The sequence below is a fragment of the Aquarana catesbeiana genome, linkage group LG04, assembly GCF_042186555.1.
Source record: "Aquarana catesbeiana isolate 2022-GZ linkage group LG04, ASM4218655v1, whole genome shotgun sequence".
NCBI lineage: Eukaryota > Metazoa > Chordata > Amphibia > Anura > Ranidae > Aquarana > Aquarana catesbeiana.
In genome coordinates, this window is record NC_133327.1 from 624,576,299 (window position 1) to 624,598,220 (window position 21,922).

A 21,922-nucleotide genomic window follows, 5' to 3' on the forward strand; every position below is an offset into this window, starting at 1 on the left:
ATTATTATTATTATTATTATTATTATTATTCAGGATTTATATAGCGCCAACAGTTTACGCAGCGCTTTACAATATAAAAGGGAGACAATACAGTTATAATACAATACAATAGGATTAAGAGGGCCCTGCTCAGAAGAGCTTACAATCTAATAGACTTTAGCTGTGTAACGTGTCCTATCGCTTGACTTTCCTACTTTACGCAAACCATAGATGTCACATGCTTGGCTATAAGTTGAGAACGAAAAAAGTCTCGGCCCTTTTAACGAATGCCTAGTACACATAATCAGAAAATCGTAGCAAAAAATTCCACTTTTGAAGCGATCGTACAATAATCTGGTTGTTGGCACACAGCTTTCCAGAGCCAATCGGGACAGTTCATGGAAAGTTATCTGAAGAGACAAACACTAAAATGTTTCTCGTACCATACCAGAACAAACGATTCTTGTTTAATCCGTACCGTATTCATTAAGGGGGGAGAAAAAAAAAACAGAAGACCAAGACCATGCATGCTTGGAAATGAAAGAATATATTACAATACAACACATCACATGACTTCTGAAGTTGTATTTTGTCATACGAGAATTTTCGTAATTTAGTAAGCGCTTCATTTTCGATATGAGACTAGCACGCAATAAAAAAAAAAAAAAACAGACAAATTCTAAAGATGCCCAGAATGATTGTGTTCTGAACCACTAATGTTCTTTTCAAGTCTAGGGGTGCTTTTGCCATACAAAACAAAACCAAAGAATTTCCCAGCTCAACTTACCGACCAGCCTGCTAACCAACCGAATTATCCTTACAGTATGCGTTAAAAACAGGGGTTTAGTTTGCACACATTTGCAGATACATGCGGAAGCTTCAGAGCCCCATCAAGGCACCCCAGTATTTTCTATAGTCCTAACTCAAAATTTTGAGAGCCTCCACGGTGGAAGCACATGCATTATAATGGATAGGCAGAGGGCAGGTGAGTCTGGAGGGAGCCCACCCCTCCTTAAAGGCACAGGGGCGCACTGGACACCCATCACATAGCACAATGGCAGCAAAGGTGTCCAGTACGTCCCCTCACCAATATTTCAACAGTACAGACAAATGGACACTGCCCTCATCTATAACTGGCCTTTGCAGCAAGGTGCATCTGGGAGGGCAGCACATGCCAAACATACCAGCTTTGCCATACCATCTTGATCTGGGTTGATTTACTATAAGAGACTACAACATTACTTATCTTGGTGAATAAGGGGAAGCCACTTCAATCATGAGAAAGTAAAAATCCCCTTTTTTTCATAGAAAAAAATAGCTTTTTCTTATTTACATTCACTTTGCAAACTGAAAAGTCTCTATTGTTTTAGGAAATGAACCCCATTTTGTCTGCTACTGACTGCCAAGGGCAGTGACAGTGCATATTTTTAGCACTGATCACTGTATTGGTGTCACTAGTTCCCAAAAAAAAGCGTCAAGTGTCCGATTTGTCCACCACAATATCGCATTCCCACTATAAGTTACTGATCACTGCCATTACTAGTAAAAAATAAATTAAAATTCCATAAATACAGTATCTCACAAAAGTGAGTACACCCCTCACATTTTTGTAAATATTTTATTATATCTTTTCATGTGACAACACTGAAGAAATGACACTTTGATACAATGTAAAGTAGTGAGTGTACAGCTTGTATAACAGTGGAAATTTGCTGTCCCCTCAAAATAACTCAACACACAGCCATTAATGTCCAAACCGCTGGCAACAAAAGTGAGTACACCCCTAAGTGAAAATGTCCAAATTGGGACCAATTAGCCATTTCCCCTCCCCGGTGTCATGTGACTCGTTAGTGTTACAAGGTCTCAGGTGTGAATGGGGAGCAGGTGTGTTGAATTTGATGTTATCGCTCTCACTCTCTCATACTAGTCACTGGAAGTTCAACATGGCACCTCATGGCAAAGAATGCTCTGATTCTGAAGCTGCGCCACACAGAGCGACCTCAGACAAAAGACTACTTTAATAGAGGCCAATGCAAGTCACTCTGAAGTAGCCCCAAAGTAGTGCATGAAGCGCGACTTGTCAGGTGGCAAGTCGCCTGACGGGTCGCCCCTGTGTGAACCGGGACTTATACAAGCTGTACACTCACTACTTTACATTGTAATAAAGTTTTCATTTCTTCAGTGTTGTCACATGAAAAAAATATAATAAAATATTTACAAAAATGTGAGGGGTGTACTCGCTTTTGTGAGATACAATTGTATTTGGGTACAGTGTCGCACGGCCGTGCAATTGTCAGGTAAAGTAACGCAGTGCCATATGGAAAAAAATTGCCTAGTCATGAAGAAAAAAATGGGTGTAAATGTTCCTGCTCTAACTGGCATTGCTTGGATCTGCTATAATCCGAAACGACTCGGAGCCAGTTTCATCGTCTGACAGATTAGCAGCTGTGAGTTGCATCTATGGAGAATGGTCTTTGCCAAAACTGTCAGAACCTCCTGTCTATGCACAGAGAGGTGTAAATAACAAAGACTGGCCCTTTTAAACAGAATTACCTACTCTGTGTAATGTGTAATCTGCCAGGGGGCCATATCCTGGTATCAGCTCTGTTGCTAAGCTGCAGCAATAATCTCCAAATAGGTTTAACAATCTAGATGTTGTTTACTGCACAAGTTCACACACTCCTTTTTTTCTTTTTCTACTTTTATTTAGCTTTTCTTTAAAAAAAAAAACTTTTTTAGGATATCAGTTGGGTAAAATGCAATGTCCACATCAACCTTTCTAAACCTTTTTAACATGGGGGACCCATAAAATAACATTCAGGTCTAATAATACTGTATCTATAGCTACTTTGGTATGAACAGTAAGTTGCGGCATTAGAAAACGGCAGCTCTATACAACAAAATTATTTTGAGTAATGATTAAATATTAATGGCCAGCAAATAATTGCGGACAGTGAAAAAATGTGTGTTCCCCATCAATGGTGGTTACAGTGATGAAGTGCCCACTTCCTGTGACGGTCAGTGGAAAAGTACCTCCTAAATTGGTGGCAGGTGAAGTTTGAGATCGGTGGTGGTCTTTGGGAGGGTCAGTGAGAGAAGGGCCTCATTACATTGGTGGTCAGTGAGAGAAGGGCCTCATTACATTGGTGGTCAGTGGGAGTAATGCTCCACGTAATGATGGCTAAAAAGATAATTGGTGTCAGTACTTGCCTACCTGAGTGTCCAAAGTTGCTCGAGAACCCCAAGCAACCCTAATTAAAGCGGTATTAAGCCCAAAAGCAAACATTTATTATATTGCAGCTTACCAATTCTTATGATGTGATGGTTGCATTCGTTTAATTTTTTAGGCTTTATTTCTTCTATTTTCATCGACTGATCTGGCCAAGAAGTCGTGTTTTTTTTTTTTTTTTTTTTTTTTTTTTTTTTTCAAAAAGAACAAGCTCTTTTGTAGTTGTAGCAGTTACATGGTTGAGACAAACCATTTACCACTAACTGGGGTGCTTACAATGATCTGCTTTTATTTATGAAAAGCCTTTATCCCAAAAGGGAAAAAAAAAAACAATTGTTGCTGTAACTACTTATAAAGCGTTAAAGTAGTTGCAAAGTCAGATTCATAAATCGCTTGCATCCCCTCTGTTTTATGAAGCTATTAAGTACAGTGTCTGTTTAAAAAAAAAAAATGTATAATCCTAGATATCTCTTAGCACAGCTCTGTTCTGCGGTCACGTGACCTCCCTCCGCTCTTTCCGATTTAAAGAGAGCAGCAGAAGAGGCTGAGGTTCCCCTCTGATGTCAACTAGCCAGCAGAGGGAGGTCACATGACTGCAGAGCTGGTCTCTGTGCAAGAAGGTCTTTAGGACTATAATTTTTTTTTTTTGAAAAAACTGACACACTGTATTTAATATCATCATAAAACAGAGGGGATGCAAGTGATTTGTGTTACTTTACAGCCCCATACTGCCAATGCTGCTGTCCAAATGTGCCTCCCGTGCTCCTTCACCCAGTGTGGAAGTATTCTAACACAGGGGGTGTGTTACTGGCCAGGTCACCAGGTGAAAACAGAGGGAAAAAGCCTAAAAATGAAAACTAATGCAGCCACCACATCTAATGATTAATTAGCTGAAATATATTACATTTTTGGTTTTGGGTTTAATACTGCTTTAGGAAAAGCTCATCCGCAGTGTACCAGAGATCAGAACAAATGGCCTCTTCCCCTGTATAGCCAAGGTTTCTGGCACATTACTTGCCAGTGGTGAAGGTGGTGCAGTATTCAGGGTGTGTGCTGTTGGTTGGCAGTGAGTAGTTAGTGTTAAGTAGGATGAATGAAGATGCCCGTTGCAGTGTAACTTCAGTCAAAAATGTTTTCGTTTTTCTAACTTTGTACAGCAGGCAGATCAAATCCTCCTGAGTCACAGGGGCCAGTTTTGCCTAAAAGGTGGAAACCTTTTCCTTTCTGACCCTGTGGTGTGCAGTGGCAGTCGTAATTCCCTGGATTTAAATATTCCCATGATATACTTTAAATATAAGTATGCATAACACTAATTATAAAAGGAATCTCCCCTCCCCCCTTTTTTCCCCCAATTATTGATTTTTGACATTACAATAAGTATCATACAGTACAGTACCTTGAAAAAGTATTCATACCCCTGGAAATTTTCCACATTTTGTCATGTTACAACTAAAAATGTAAATGTATTTTATTGGGATTTTAATGTGATAGATCCACACAAAGTGGCACATAATTGTGAAGTGGTAGAAAAATGATAAATGATTTTATTTTTTTTTTTTACAAATATCTGAAAAGTGTGGCATGCATTTGTATTCAGCCCCCTTTACTCTGATACCCCTAACTAAAATCTAGTGGAACCAATTGCCTTCAGAAGTCACCTAGTTAGTAAATAGTCTACCTGTGTGTGATTTAATCTCAGTATAAATACAGCTGTTCTGTGAAGTCCTCATAGGTTTGTTAGAGAATCTTGGTGAACAAACCGCATCATGAAGGCCAAGGAACACACCAGACAGGTCAGGTATAAAGTTGTGGAGAAGTTTAAAGCAGGGTTAGGTTATAAAAAAAAAATATCCCAAACTTTGAACATCTCACGGAGCACTGTTCAATCCATCATCCGAAAATGTAAAGAATATGGCAGAGATATAATCAGAGAAGCAGCCAAGAGGTCCATGGTAACTCTGGAGGAGCTGCACAGATCCACAGCTCAGGTGGGAGAATCTGTCCACAGGACAACTATTAGTTGTTCACTCCACAAATCTGGCCTTTATAGTGGCAAGAAGAAAGTCATTATAGAACAAAAGCCATAAGAAGTCCCGTTTGCAGTTTGTGAGAAGCCATTTGGGGGACATAGCAAACATGTGGATGAAGGTGCTCTGGTCAAACTTTTTGCCCTAAAAGCAAAACGCTATGTGTGATGGAAAACCAACACTGCACATCACCCTTAACACACCATCCCAACCGTGAAACCTGGTGGTGGCAGCATCATGTTGTGGGGATGCTTTTCTTCAGCAGGGACAGGAAAGCTGGTCAGAGTTGATTGGAAGATGGATGGAGCCAAATACAGGGCAATCTTAGCAAAAAACCTGTTCGAGTCTGCAAAAGACTTGATGTGACTTCATGTGTTAGAATGGCCCAGTCATAGTCCAGACCTAAATCCAATTGAGAATCTGTGGCAAGACTTGAAAATTGCTGTTCAAACGCTCTCCATCCAATCTGACAGAGCTTGAGCTATTTTGCAAAGAAGAATGGACAAAAATGTCACTCTCTAGATGAGCAAAGCTGGTAGAGACACCCCCAAAAAGACTTGCAGTGAAAGGTGGTTTTACTCAGGGGGGGCTGAATACAAATGCACGCTACACTTTTCACATATTTATTTGTAAAAAAAAACATTTTCCATTTCCCTCCACTTCACAATTATGTGCCACTTTGTGTTGATCTATCACATTAAAATCCCAATAAAATACATTTTGTTTTTGGTTGTAACATGACAAAAAAATGTAGAAAATGTAAGGGGTATGAATACTTTTTCAAGGCACTGTATAGGACCATTGGCTCAATTGCGTACTATTCCAACCCCAGCACTATCAGCGTACACATCCAACATTGAGTCTGAAGGTTGTTTTGTCCAAAACATCCACTTGGAACTCATACAAACCTATAGTGGCTGTTGCCAATGCTCTGTGTGATGTCTGCCACCATTGTGTTGAAGTAAGAATAAAGCTGAACTCCTGTGAGTCTTGATAGAAGTCCTGTAGAGCTGAGCACGCACTTTCATTCCCGTATTTCAGATGTGACGTTGCGTTGCTGGTACTCTGCATGCTGTTTAATACTTATCGTTTACTATTCTTTTAGTAGATATTATTTAGATTTTTTTTGACATCCTATTCCTCTTTATATTTTCATGTGTTTTGATCCTGACCAAGGAGGACTATCAGAACATCTAAAACTCATTGAGTTCTGAATAAAAGTTCTTAGAATGTTATCTTTGCCTTCAGCACTCTTTGTGTGTCATATTATGTACAGTGGATATAAAAAATACACACCCCTGTTAAAATGTCACATTTCTGTGATGTAAAAAAATGAGACCAAGATAAATTTCAGAACTTTTTCCACCTTTACTTGCCGACCAGCCACCGTCGTTATGCGGCGGTAAGTTGGCTCTCCTACGTGAATCGGCGTAGCTGTACAGCGGCCACTTTTTAAGGGGTATAGGGGGCGCACGCGGGGGCCCACCGTGTGACTTCAAAGCCAATTCGCGTGGCCGCGATGTCCGCCAGCGACCCGCGATCGCTTCTGAGAGAGACAGAACGGGGATTTGTCAATGTAAACAGACAGATCCCTGTTCTGTCAGGGAAGTAAAGAGATCTGCTGTTCCTAGGAATCAGGAACAGCGATCTCTCTTTATTCCCTGTCAGTCCACTCCCGCCACAGTTAGAAACGCCTCCCTAGGGAACACTTAACCCCTTGATCACCCCCTAGTGTTAACCCCTTCCCTGCCAGTGACATTTATATAGTAATCAGTGGTTATTTTTAGCTCTGATCGCTGTATAAATGTCAATGGTCCCCAAAAAGTGTCTAATCTGTCCTCCGCAATGTCGCAGTCCCACTAAAAATTGCAGATCACCGCCATTACTAGTAAAAAAAAAAAACAATAATAAAAATGCCATAAGTATATTCCCTAGTTTGTAGACGCAATAACTTTTGCGCAAACCAATCAATATACGCTTATTGCAATTTTTTTCCGGCAAAAATATATAGCACAATACATATTATCCTAAACTGATGAAGAAATTTCGTTTCTTTACATTTTTTTTTTTTTTTTTTTTTTTTTTTTTTTTAGATATTTATTATAGCAAAAAAGTTAAATATTGGGTTTTTTTTTTCAAAATTGTCAGTCTTTTTTTGTTTATAGTGCAAAAAATAACCGCAGACGTGATCAAATACCATCAAAAGAAAACTCTATGTTAGAAGAAAAGGACGTCAATTTTGTTTAGGTACAGCGTTGCACAACTGCGCAATTGACGGTTAAAGCAACGCAGTCCCGTATCACAAAAATGGCCTGGTCATTAAGGGGGCAAATCTTCCAGTCCTTAAGTGGTTAATGTGACCTATAAACTATACAACTCAGTTGAACAACAAACTGAAATCTTTTAGGTGGAGGGAAGTAAAAATAAAAAAACTAAAATATGGTTGTACAAGTGTGCACACCCTTAAACTAATACTTTGTTGAAGCACCTTTTGATTTTATTACAGCACTCAGTCTTTTTGGGTTTGAGTCTATCAGCATGGCACACGTTGACTTCTCTTCTTTGCAAAAACATTTCAAATCTGCCAGATTGCGAGGGCATCTCCTGTGCACAGCTCTTCAGATCACCCCACAGATTTTCAGTTGGATTCAGGTCTCGGCTTTGGCTGAGCCATTCCAAAACTTTAATCTTCTGGTGAAGCCATTCCTTTGTTGATTTGGATGTATGCTTTGGGTCATTGTCATGCTGAAAGATGTAGTTCCTCTTTATGTTCAGCTTTCTAGCAGAAGCCTGAAAGTTTTGTGCCAATGTTGACTGGCATTTGGAACGGTTCATAATTCCCTCTACCTTGGCTAAGGCCCCTGTCCCAGCTGAAGAAAAACAGCCCCAAAGAATGATGCTGCCACCACCATGCTTCACGATGGGTATGGTGTTCTTTTGGTGATGTGTAGTGTTGTTTTTGCACCAAACATATCTTTTGGAATTGTTGCCAAAAAGTTCAACCTTGGTTTCTTTCATCAGACTGTAACACATTTTCCCTCATGCTTTTGGGAGACTTCAGATGTGTTTTCAGGCAAAATTTAGCCGGGCTTGGAGGTTTTTCTTCGTAACAAAAGGCTTCCATCTTGCCACTCTTCCCCAAGCCCAGACATATGAAGAATACTGGAGATTGTTGTAACATGTACCACACAGCCAGTACTTGCCAGATATTCCTGCAGCTCCTTTAGCCTAGGTTGACACTGCTGCGAATTTGATCCATTTTTTTTGTCCTGTGTGAGGTGCGAATTTACCGTGAATTTCAGGAGGCAGACAGTGAACAATTCGCAGATATGTGAACTGTGTGCTCCGAGTTTACTGCAAGTTCAATTGAAGTCTATGAAGATAAAATTCACACTGCACCATAGAAATTCGCATCACACTCGCATCAAATTCGCAATGCATAGATGTGAACCAAAGCCATGGAATACTATGCTTTTTACATGACCTGCGGATCTGTGTAAACGCATCAAACCCGCTGTAAATTCCCATAAGGGTGACCCCAGGCTTAATATTGCTGTAGGCCTCTTGGCAGCCTCCCTGACCAGTTTTCTTCTCCATCAATTTTGGAGGGACATCCAGTTCTTGGTAATGTCACTGTTGGCCATATTTTCTCCACTTGATGTGAAAATCCGACCGTGTGTACGGGGCATTATACCTTTTAACAATGAGATCCCGTGGATGCTTTGGAAGCTCTCTGCGGACCATGTCTTTTGCTGTAGAATGCGACTAAGAAAAAGTCAGGAAAGACCTACTGGAACAACTGAGCTTTATTTGTGGTTAATCAGAGGCACATTAAATGGTAGCAGGCGTGTACTGACTCCTATTTAACATGAGTTTGCATGTGATTGCTTAATTCTGAAATCTGCTACATCCCCAGTTATAAGAGGGTGTGCACACTTATGCAACCACATAATTTTATTTTTACCCCCCCCCAAAAAAAAAAAAAAAGATTACAGTTTGTTTTTCAATTGAGTTGTACAGTTTTTATAGGTCACTTTAGGTCTAGGTTCACACTACTGTGATGCAATATACTGCAAATTTGATCCGTTTTTTTTTTTTTTTGTCCTGTGTAAGGTGTGAATTTGCCTTGCGTTTTGAGGTGGACAGGTGGGAGTTTACCACGAATTTCTGCAGGCAGACAGGGAACAATTCAGAGATGTGAACTGTGTGCTTTGAGTTTACTTGAAGTTCATTTGAAGCCTATGAAGATAAAACTCACACTGCACCATAGGAATTTGCATCGCACTCACAGTAAACGCGCACAGGACCCTTTTTTATTTGTTATTTTTCCTCGCACCAAATTCGCAGTGCATAGATGTGAACCAAAGCCATGGAATACTATGCTTTTTACATGAACTGCGAATCGGTGTGTTCCTAAACGCATCAAACCTGCTGGAATTTCGCATGTGTGACCCCAGGCTAAAGATGGAAAAAGTTCTGAAATTTTTTATCATTTATTTTTTAAATCACAAAACCTGACATTTTAACACGGGTGTGTAGACATTTTATATCCACTGTATGTATTCTGCATTTTGGCTAACTCAGATCCTACATGTTGTTCTGCAGGTGTTCAAGAGAAGATGGGCATTATGAATCGCGGAGTCCTCTATGCTCTCTGGGACAATGAGAGTGACAGCAATGATGAGCTGAGCTTAAAGGAAGGAGATTGCATGACCATAATCCGGCGGGAAGATGAAGATGAGACTGAATGGTGGTGGGCACGTATAGGAGACAAGGAAGGATACGTCCCACGCAATCTTCTTGGGGTATGTATTGTCTACAACATGGACATCCCAGGGGCCCTATATTTCATATAAAGTAGGGTATACATGGACCAAAAATTGGCTGGTTCAATCTTGAGCTTAAATCCAGAGATTTCCCCCGCAGTATTTTTTTTTTTTTTTTTCTGCCACTAAATGTCCCTCAATCCGCTTCCTTTGAGCCCAGGTTGCCTTGGACCTGCCCCCAGCCTGCGGCTGGACAATGAAAAGAGAAGCAGCACAGTCTCGTGAGCTCATCTGTCACTCTGCTGTGTTCTCCACTCTGCATGCTTCGTGTCAGCATATTTATTGTACTGCTTCCTCTCTCACTTCAGCCCTGCTGTACAGGGACTATAAGAAGCCCGATACTGGGCCACTTACATGCTTACATTTAAAGTGATAGTATAGGCATTAAAAACAATACAAAAAAAAAAAACAATACAAAACAAAAACAATAAAATAAAGAGGTTATACTTTCCCGCAATGATACTGCACAGAAAGGTTGCTTACTTCCTCTTTTGGCAGTCCCCACTGTCGCTGTCAGATTCCCCCTATTTCAGGTGCTTCCTTGTAGCAAGTTGGGTGCTAAAGAGGCACCCATTGGCACACATTCCTGTTGGGTCCCAAGCCGGGCTGTGCACCCTATAGATAGACAGCACTGGTAAGCCACACCCCTACTCCCTCCTGACATGAGTTTGACTGACAGCAGCAGGATCCTATGGGTTCACTGTCCTCAGTTTCATCTATGCCAGGTAAGTGTTTAAGGACAGAAGGGGTAGGACAGATAGTGGGGTGTTTTTTACCTTAACACATATATAGGTCGTGCACACATATGTAAACTATGTTCACAGCACACGTGAGGTATTGCCGCAAACGTTGTGAGAGCAATAATTCTCGCAACAGACCTCCTGTTTAACTGTAATCTGGTAACCTGTAGAGGCTTATAAAGTGTTGCCTATGGAGATTTATAAATACCATAGTTTCGAGCCGTTCCATGAGCTTGCACAATTTTAAAGTGTGACATGGTATTTATTTACTCAGCATAACATCATCTTTTATATTTTATATATTTTACATTTTATGTATTCTATTGTGTTTTTGTGCGTTAAAACTCATTAAAGTGTATTTTTTTTACAACCGCTACGTGAATACCATGTGACATAAATTGCAACCCCCTCCATTTTATTCTCTAGGGTCTATATAAATAATGTATGGGGGGTTCTAAATAATGTTCTAGCATGTATGTGATAAGTGACAGAATTGGCCAGGTGTTGAAGTGGTTAAGGAATGCATTACAGTAAAAAAAAAGTTTAGACTGTAGAACGGCTTGCCGACCATATAACACAGATATACGATGGCAAGGCAGCTCTGCTGCGCCAGATCATGTACTAGGTACGTGATTTGGCACTTCCAGGTAGGGGGTGTGTCGCCGGCGACCCAGCCATGCTGGGATTAAACAGAGCAGGTGCCGGAAAATGGATTATTGCCAGCACCGGACGCTCGTATGGAATTTACATGGGACAGAGCCCATTCTATGTAAACAAGTCAGTGTCCTGTCAGCGGGGAAGGAATGGATTTTATTTCCCCGCAAAGCAGGGAATAAAATCCATTACTTGCCTTAGTGAAAGCGCCTCAATGTTTACACTAAAACACTGGCTAGGCACATATTTAACGCTTTGATCGCCGTAGATGTTTAACCCTTTCCCAGCCAGTGTCATTAGTACAGTGATAGTGAATATTCGTAGCACTGATCACTGTCACTGGTTTCCAAAGTGTCAGTGTCTGAATGTCCGCTGCAATATCGCAGTCCCGTTTTAAGTCGCTAAATGCCGCCGTTACTAGTAAAAAATTAATTCAAGTATACAGTATATCCCAAAGTTTGTAGACGCTATAACTTTTGCTCAAACCAATCAATATACACCTAATGGTATTTTTTTTTATTTTTTACCAAAAACATGTAGCAGAATACATTGTCCTAAATTTATCAAGAAATCTGTTTTCTTACATTATTTCTATTGGATAAGTTTTTATAGCAGAAAGTAAAAAACGCAGAGGTGTGATCAAAATAAAGCTCTATTTGTGGGGGGGACATTTTTTTATTTGGGTACAGAGCCGCACAACCGTGTAATTGTCAGTTAAATTAACGCAAAAAATGGCCTGTTCATGAAGGGGGGTAAATCTTTCTGGAAGTCGAGTGGTTAATGAGTTCAGAATGAATGTATTTGTGTATTTTATATCTGCCTGGAGTTCACTTTAATGAGGAGTCCTCCTATAAGTACATTAACTGATTAGGTAAATGTTTTTGTTTTCCACTTTCAGCTCTACCCAAGAATCAAACAAAGACAAAGAAGTTTGGCTTAGATCATTCTGCAATCTTCCAGCCAGGAAACATCCAGATGTCTGCGTCACTTGAAGGAAAATTGACAATTTTTTTCCTGAATAAATGAAGGATTGCAACATGCGCTGTGTCAGCGACTGCACATATATCCATAATGCACTGGACTCTTAAAGGGCCAGTGCATCTGACTGTTGACTGTCACCAGTGACAGGTAGTCCAGGCTGCTCTCAGCTGGGCCCCCAAGCTTCTTTTGACCCTCTCAATATTATTGTTTGAGGTCACCATCACTGCGTCCACAGTCCTTCATCAATCTCCGTTCCATTCCAGCATCATATATGAAGAGCACACAGACCCCATGTATGGATTATTTTTTTATGACATGAATGGTGGAAATTTTAAGTTTTTTTTTTTTTTTTTTTTCCTCACTAACATAAATGTATACATTTTACAACTGGACCATATAGATATAGAGGACTTCAGTATTTTACTAAAACATTATTATATATTTATTTTTTTCTCATTGCTGGAAAATGTAGTTTAGAAATGCTGTGTAAACTCTAGAGACAAAAAAAGGTTTTAATTAAAAAAAAAAAAAAAAAAGTCACGTTGTGATGTGGAATATTGTGATTGAAGTCCTGTGTGGGTTTCAGTGTCCACCTCCGAGGATTTCTGTGCTGAGAGAAATGTGGTTTAGCTACATCCCCGCCCCTCTGCCTCTAATGGATTCTCTCATATGCTTTTCTATATGTAAGGTGTTGAATTAAAAGCAAAACTTTTTTTTGTCCTATTTTGTGTAACCTATAAAAACCCTGTCAGGTTTTTGTTTTTTATTCATGTCTCCCACGGGGGAGATGTCCTTTCACTTTGTCTTGTAGAACCAACAGGAAATGAGCGGAAATCTTTCTAATGGGAGGCAGTTGTCACAGGAACTAGTGTCCCCATTTGACTATGCCCGTTTTTTTCCCTACTTTTCAGTCCACAGATAATGTTCACCAGGTCTATTGGAGAGGGTGAATCTCCCGAACAGGAACACAGATAACAAAAAACTTGACAGGGATGCTACCCCTTTATTCAAAACAAAAATAAAAAAGTTTTTGTTTTAGATACCGTATTTATCGGCGTATAACACGCACCCCAAGTTTGAGAGGGAATTTTAAGGGAAAAAAAAATTTTAGGAGGGAAGTTGAAGGGAAAAAAACTTACATTTAAATGCCCATCAGTGCAGCCTTGCCCGAGTGCAGCCTTCGATCCCCTGCCATACTGGGCTTCAAAATCGCCGACCGCGATTTGAAAATGGCGCTGCCGGCGCCGAAATACACAGAGCCGGTCCTCGGCGGCTCTCGTTCACTTTCGGCTCCACTCGTAGTCCCGCCCGGGATGGGTGTGACTGTGAGCGGAGCTATCCGAACCTAGCCGAGTACACTTGGCTAGGTTCGGGCGGCGCTCGAGTGAAGCCGAAAGTGGCCGAGAAGAGCAGAGGACCGGCTCTGTGTATTTCGGCGCCGGCGGCGCCATTTTCAAATCGCGGTCGGCGATTTTTTAGTTCTGGCAGCTCAGGGTCATATAACACGCACCCGCGATTTCCCCCTGATTTTAAGGGGAAAAAAGTGCGTGTTATACGCCGATAAATACGGTACTTTAAATATAGAGATTTGTAGGATAACCACTAGAGGGAGCTTAGTCTCGCATTGGGAGATCTCAGCCACACAGGAAGCACGGTTTTCTATTTAGGGTAAAATGACCGGCTCTCTTAAAGGAGCACCACCCTTGCATCCCGTCTCTTTGGTCCCCCAGTGCTCTAATCCTCCATGTGAACCAGGAGTCCAAACCCTGTGTGAGCTCTTCGGGGTTAATTACTTACCTCATATGAGTGTTTAGGCCTAGCGAATGGCTGCTGTGGCCTATGCAGTGCATCCTGGGAGGAAAGTGGGGCTGTCATATGCTTATATGGATCAGGAAATTGGAAGGGGGGGAGGTGTTGCTAAGGTGACTAAAAGGCTAGAATCGCACCAATTGCACTATGTTTTATGTGCACTAAACACACTTGAGTTGATTTGTGTTTTTTCTCCTTTAACAAATTGGGGTCGGTTAAAAGCAAAAGAAACACTGCACTTCCTTAGTAAATGTATTGTGGTGCGAAGCTTCATTTTGTAGAGAATACCCAATCAGGTGCAAGGGGGGGGGGGGGGAAGCATATTTGCTTGCACATGATTGGATGACAGAAATCAGCAGAGCCTTACCACAATGACTAAGCTCTGCTAAGTGCACAGTCTGTTTGCCTTTACTAAATCCACCCCCCTGTATTTATGTGCATTTTTTATTTTTAACAGCATGAGCTAAAATACCGTCAATTTTTCCCTTAATATATATTGAGGGAGATTTTAGGCTACTTTCACACTGGGGCAGGGGGGAGTCGGCGGTAAAGCCCCCACTAATTTTAGCGGCACTTTACCGCTGTTATGGCGGCACTTTTTGGCCGCTATCGTGGTGCTTTTAACCCCCACTAGCAGCCGAATAAAGGGTTAAAAGTGCCCACAAAGCCTCCCCCTTTCACACTGGGGCTGCAGGGGGGCGTTTTTCAGGTGCTTTTTTTTAACCCAAAAGCACCTGAAAAACACCCCAGTGTGAAAGGGGTCTTACTAAAACTGGTGCAGCTGTACATAGTATCCAATCGGCTTCTAGCTTCAGCTTGTTCATTTAAGCTTCAACAATAATCCCCTGTTCACATAGGTGCGACTTATGCAATTTGATAGATCAAAGTTGCATGACAAGTCGCACGTTATTTCTGGCTATGGAACCATTCAAATCAGTGCGACTGACTTGCACCAGTTTTGAAAAGGTTCCTCACTATTTTTGACGATTTCATGTGCGATTTGCATTGACATCTGTGCAAGTTGCACAGATGTCCGCAAGCCAGACATAAAATCGCACTGAAGTAACGCAATTTCAAAGCTGCATTCGGTGTGAACCAGGGCTAAAACCTATAAGCCGATTGGTTACTGTACACAGCTGCACCATATTCTGTGTACATCAGTTTTAGTAAATCATTGTTTTTGTAATGCTTAAAGTTTATAGTATGTTGTACATGGTTTTAAATGCAGCATGTTCCATGTACCCAGCACACACACACACACACACACACACACACCAGTGCAACACCTTAATAGAGGTTTGACCTTGTGTGGGGCCTGTATTGAGCATGTGGTGTGCATGAGGCCCTAAGTAGGAGGTGAGGTTTTTTTTAAGAGAACCTGTCACTTTCCTAGATTGGGCATTTTAAGGGCTAAGTATACAGGAATCTTAAGAGCACAACTGCACCCTAATTGCCCATGTACACGGCCCCTTTATAGGTTAGAATAAATACATTTTTATAGATATGGAAGTCTGTTTTTTTCCAGAGGAGATGATTAACAGTCTATTTAGATGTGCATTCTTTTTCTGTGAAGATAAATTCAGGGATAGTATAAAAAAAAATGTACATCCCCAGTACTTTTATCTCGGTTTTGCTTTTTTCTGCTGCAAGTTGTGGTCAGAGAAAAGCCTGTAGGAATAGATTGTACCACACAATAATGGATGTGTAGCTTAGGTGAATTGTCTTCATCTAAAGCAGGGATATGCAGTTAGCGGACCTCCAGCTGTTGCAGAACTAAAAGTCCTATGAGGCATAGCAAGACTGACAGCCACAAGCATGACACCCAGAGGCAAAGGCATGATGGGACTTGTAGTTTTGCAGGTGGAAGTCCGCTAATTGCATATCCCTGATCTAAAGGATACCCAAAAATTCACATCAAGGCTTGTAGGTGTGCTAAATTGCAGACAATAATTCACTATTACATGTGCATAGTAGTACCCAGACTTCGGTGTATCTATACTAGGGATCGACCAATATCGTTTTTCCGGTGCCGATATGATACCGATATTTCGGCCAATTCTCGGGCCGAAAGCCGATATTTTGTACATTTAAAAATTTTACACTGTCATTTTACTTATTTTTTTTATCACTTATTGCTGTCACAAGGAATGTAAACATCCCTGGTGACAGTAATAGGCATGTGAGAGGTACGGTTCATGGAGAGATCGGGGGTCTATAAGACCCCAAACCCCCCTCCTCTGCACTTCAAAGTATTCAAAACATCAAGATCAGCGTTTTTGAATACTTTTATTTTTTAAAACTGGCGCCTTTAAGATGCCAGTAATCCGGGAAGTGATGTCATGATATCGTTTCCAGGTTACTAGATCCGAGACCCGAACGTAGCACCGGCTTTGTCTGGGTCTTCAGCCAGCTGGCAGACATGCCAATTGTTTGCTGGGGCCACTTGGTGGGGGGAGAATGTCCCCTCCTGCAGCTTATAACACCCAAGCGGCTGCTGAGCCACATTGGTTATTACAATAAAGCCGACCGTCTGCTCTAAAGAATGGTACCGGGGTGAATCCTGCAGCTGCAAGCATCACCCCAGTAAAACCCCTTGAAGCAATATCGGTCAGTTTTTTTGACCGATACTTCTAAAAAGCCACACAGATAATTGGTCGATCCCTAATCTATACCCAAGAAGAAAAATCCTCAGATGTGGTATCTGCATATTTTACTTTTTTTTTTAAACACATTTTAGTTTGGCAATCCTATTTTTATTCCTACCCTAGGTGACAACACTCACCGTATTTATGGAGAAGCACTATTGTCACCCTGGAGCAGGAACTGCTAGGACCACAGAACCACTTCCCCTCCATCCCATCCCCTTTACATGGGACAGTGTGCTTGCAGCCCACAGAAAGACCTGGGAGTATGTAACCGATAAAAATCACCAAAGGCATAGAGCACAGCTGACAAGATTGGCAGGATCAACAGGTATTTTTACACTTCTCAAACAGATATAACAAAACACTGTCAATGGTATAACACCAAATAAGAAAAGTTCATTGTTGGGGGTTTACATTTAAGGCGGCGGGTCGATATAGCAAATGACTAGAATCCAGAAAATCAGCCAATGCTTTAGTTTCCTTTTTATTAACCAGCATTTCAAAATCATCTTGCATAACATATTGAACAAGGCTCATATTATAAATAAATCGGTCATGAACACAGCTTATCTCCGATTTTTGCATAGATTATCTTATAGTGATTTGGTTATAAAATATCCCTGACTGCCAAAGTCCCTTCACCACCTAATCCAGACTATTACACAACGCAAGGCGACCATTCTGCAAGAGGTGAACCAAAGGGGAACGCAGCATTCCTGGCTCACAGAGAAGTGAGGCATATCATTGGCTCCTAGTGAACTGCGGCTTTGGCTCACACATTCTACTTCTGTGGTTCCTGTTGAAGAGAATCTGCTGACACCAATGAACTTTAGAGCTCTGTTAGGTAGTTTAACTACACCGACTGCATTGTGTTATGTGGACACTTGCGATATAAGCTGTGCATTGGCAGAGTTGCTTATCAGTAACCGCAGCATGACAGACAGGTTTAAAAAAAATATTCTATTGATTGCATTTTTCTGTAGTGAAAATTTATAGAGATTACCAATATCCCATTTTGAAAAATGCTAGTTACTGGGCTACCACACTGACCCACCAGCTTCCGTGTTTTGTTTTTTTTTAAACCACTGAGGGGACAAGGATATAGAGTAGAAGATTTGACTTCAGCCTGGCTCTTCTGATCTGCAAGCTTTGTCAGCGTCTCAAAGTACTGAAGCCACAGACAGCCCAGCAACTAGCATTTTTAGAAAGAGCTCAACAATGGCAGCACAGGTTTTCTTAAAGAGAAACTGTCACCATTGCCATTTAGGTTAAAGGTGAGCCCCCCCTCCTCCCACAAACCTTTGATACTCCCCTTACTGCTGCTTTCATTGCCAAAAAAAATACCTGGTGCTTCTCGGTAGGGAGGAGCATGTGACAGGGTCTGCCAGCCAATCGCTAGGCCTGAGCACTGTCACCGCTCCCCTATAGCGTCCACCTCCAGCTGACTAGTGTTGGCTGCGATGGAGGAAAATGTGGCGAGGGAGCACTGGCAAGGGGAGTATCTGGGGTATGGGGGCTTAGTGGACACTCACTTTGTCCTGAATTGCAGAAGGTCTCTTTAAAGCTTCTAGGTGCCCTATGACAACAAGTTCTCTTTACACTCCTACAATTTGTAAGCAAAGCTAAAACAGATAATGCTGCAATGTTGTAAACATTCATCAGTGACGGTAAAGGCATTTAGGCATAAGGCAAATAAACAGAAGAGGTATCAGAGCATATATGAAAGTAGTATTGCTCTTCCCATATAAAAGGGTTATCATTCAGCAAGGCGCCACTAGATGGTGCCAAACCTGAGAATGAATGGCTGTATCAATTGGATTATAGGGCACTTGTACTGTGAAAATATATAGATGACCTCTCCTTGTCAAAATGCTAATTGCCTGAATGTTGTGTTGATCTAGTGGCTTCAATATATTCCAAGTCACAGACCAAGGATAAATATAGAGATTAGGGAAGTCTGGAAAAAAAAAAAAAGGGGTGTTGGTCAGGGACTCAAGGCATGGAAGCAAGAATGAGAGCCAGGCAACTAGCATTTTCTTAAGAAGAAGGTGGCCTGTATGTTTCTTTTATTAGAGGTTGCTTGTAAGTCCTTTATGCTGCTAGGAGGATCTTCAGGTAGATCAGACAGGATTTTTCTTAAAGGCACCCGGGTCAGATACATAACAGAAAGGTTCCTTGCAGTCGGCGTTCTATTTGGGTGTAATATACAGAGTTCTCTAGACTGCAGATCACATGACTGTGAACGACATCCACTGAAAGAAAAGACAAATACAGTTCAGTTGTATGTATTACCTAAAGCTGAAGTTTATTCTGCTCATGTATTAAACCTTACCCTTTTCTAATTACATTTTTAAAAAACCTTTTCCATTTACATCACATATCTTATTTTAGGGCCAGTGACATCACCGCTCTGTGTGTCTCTATACAATGCAGGCAGATCATGGCTGGCAGGAGCAGCTGGCTTGGCTCTCAGTAGCTCGCTGAGAGGCTGAGCCAGGTGCCGGTCCAGGGTTCTGGGGGGGATCCCCGACCATATTGTCCCAATCTTTCCTGAGCCTGGGCCGGCTTTGTGACGTCAGTCCGCTGTTGACTGAAAACGGGTCACAGGAGTACAAAACAAACCACATTCCTGTGATCCACAGGAGAAGTACAGCCAAACAAGCTTTGGCTCTACTTCTTTAAAGTAGTTCTAAAGGCAAGATATTTTTTACCTTAATGTATTCCCTGCCATAAGGAATAAAATGTCCCAGTAATTGTATCACTCCCTCTCCCCTCCTCCCCTATACTTTCTTGAGTCCCATCCCGATCTAATGCTGTGCCTGTCTGCAGCTGTGCTGGTCTCAGTTCCTCTCCTCACAAGACACAAAGACAGCGGCCAATGATTACTGTGAATTAAAACCTGTGAGAGGAGGGAGCAGGGGGCGGGCCTAATAGCATAATGTGCGTCTGTGGACACACACACAGCAGGGGGACCCCAGAACAGGAGAGTCGGCAGCATTGTGTAATATCATTGCACAGAGCAGGCAAGTATAACTTGTTTATTATACAGTGCCTTGAAAAAAGTATTCATACCCCTTGAAATTTTGCACATCTTGTCATTTTACAACCGTAAATGTATTTATTGGGATTTTATTTGATAGACTAACAAGTGCCACATAGGAAGGGAAATTATAGTTTTCAATTTTTTTAACAAATATGTGAAAAGTGTGATGTCCATTTGTATTCAGCCCCTTTACTCTGATACCCATAACTAAAATCTAGTGAAACCAATTGCCTTCAGAAGTCACCTAAATTAGTAAATAGAGTCCAACTGTGTGTAATTTAATCTCAGTATAAATACAGCTGTTCTGTGAAGCCCTCAGAGGTTTGTTAGAAAACCTTAGTGAACAGCATCATGAAGGCCAAGGAACACACCAGACAGGTCAGGGATAAAGTTGTGGAGAAGTTTAAAGCAGGGTCAGGTTATACAAAAATATCCCAAACTTTGAACATCTCATGGAGCACTGTTCAATCCATCATCTGAAAATGGAAAGAGTATGGCACAACTGCAAACCTACCAAGACATGGCCGTCCACCTAAACTGACAGGCCGGGCAAGGAGAGCATTCATCAGAGAAGCAGCCAAGAGGCCCATGGTAACTCTGGAGGAGCTACAGAGATCCACAGCTCAGGTGGGAGAATCTGTCCACAGGACAACTATTAGTTGTGCACTCCACAAATCTGATCTTTATGGAGCAGTGGCAAGAAGAAAGTCATAAGTCGTCCTGTTTGCAGTTTGCAATAAGCCATGTGGGGGACACAACAAATATGTGGAAGAAGGTGCTCTGATCAGATGAGACAAAATTGAACTTTTTGGCCTAAAAGCAAAACACTATGTGTGGTGGAAGACTAACACTACACATCACCCTGAAGACACCATTGGTAGCATCATGTTGTGGGGATGTTTATCTTCAGCAGGGAGAGGGAAGCTAGTCAGAGTTATTAGGAAGATGGATGGAGCCAAATACAGGACAATCTTAGAAGAAAACCTGTTAGAGTCTGCAAAAGACTTGAGACTGGGGTGGAGGTTCACCTTCCAGCAGGACAACGACCCTAAACATACAGCCAGAGCTACAATGGAATGGTTTAGATCAGCGTTTCTCAACACCAGTCCTCAAGACGCACCAACAGGTCATGTTTTCAGGATTTCCTTAAGATGAAAAAGCTGTGATAATTACTAAGGCAGTGAAACTGATCAAATCACCTGTGCAAAATAATAGAGAGTCTGAAAACATGACCTGTTGGGACGCTTTGAGGACTGGAGTTGAGAAACACTGGTTTAGATCAAAGCATATTCATGTGTTAGAACGGCCCATTCAAAGAAAGTTGGTCTAAAAAGCATGCACTGGGGCTGACCATACTTTGTGCACACTTATCATTAGCAGTACAGCTATGAGTGCAAAGATTGAAAACAAACTGAGACTACAACAAGCTATTGTTCAATGGACACACCGGGTGTCTAATGCTTGTAGAAATTACACTGGGGGTGTATATATAAAATGTTCATAGCTGTTCGTCCATCAAAACTGCATGTAAATTTGTTCTACGTAAATGCAAATGTTCTCAGGCTATATAATCTGCAATTTAAATGTGTGAATGCAGGAAAAACCACATCATGGCCACTGGATGGCATCTGACTATCATAGAAAAAAAGTATGCTCCTTTTCTCCATCTAGTGGCCATAATGTGGTCATTTCCACATTCACATATTCAAATTGCAGATAATATAGCCTGAGAATATTCGATTTTACCGTTTGCATAGAATGAACTTATGTGCAGTTTTGATGGATGAACAGGTATGTGCTTTTTTTTTATAAATATACCCCTTCACGTGGAAAAGGTTATTGACTTCCAGTCCAGTATATACTTACACTGTCAAAAGAGAGAGGCACCACTCCGCTGTTCTCTGTATCCATCTGCTTAAAAATTTCTGAAGATTGATAAACAAAATTAGTATGAAGGTCTAGGGATGCTTGTGAGGTCATTTATCTACA

At 41.3% G+C, this 21,922-nt stretch overlaps 2 protein-coding genes across 4 annotated transcripts in view; one reads left to right on the forward strand and one right to left on the reverse strand.

The window, feature by feature from the left end:
- TP53BP2 (tumor protein p53 binding protein 2) overlaps positions 1-12,792 on the forward strand; it is a 104,636-nt gene extending 91,844 nt beyond the window's left edge. For all 3 annotated transcript variants that reach the window (XM_073628332.1, XM_073628333.1, XM_073628331.1), the window contains exons 18-19: positions 9,841-10,040; positions 12,354-12,792. In XM_073628332.1, coding sequence (XP_073484433.1) covers positions 9,841-10,040; positions 12,354-12,395 — 242 coding nt within the window. In that variant the 3' untranslated portion in view covers positions 12,396-12,792. The remainder of the gene's footprint in view (positions 1-9,840; positions 10,041-12,353) is intronic.
- Positions 12,793-17,358: 4,566 nt separating this feature from the next.
- CAPN2 (calpain 2) overlaps positions 17,359-21,922 on the reverse strand; it is a 112,333-nt gene continuing 107,769 nt past the window's right edge. Inside the window, exons 20-21 of the mRNA XM_073628334.1 lie at positions 21,800-21,858; positions 17,359-19,142 (exon numbers count right to left, since the gene is read on the reverse strand). Coding sequence (XP_073484435.1) covers positions 19,119-19,142; positions 21,800-21,858 — 83 coding nt within the window. The 3' untranslated portion in view covers positions 17,359-19,118. The remainder of the gene's footprint in view (positions 19,143-21,799; positions 21,859-21,922) is intronic.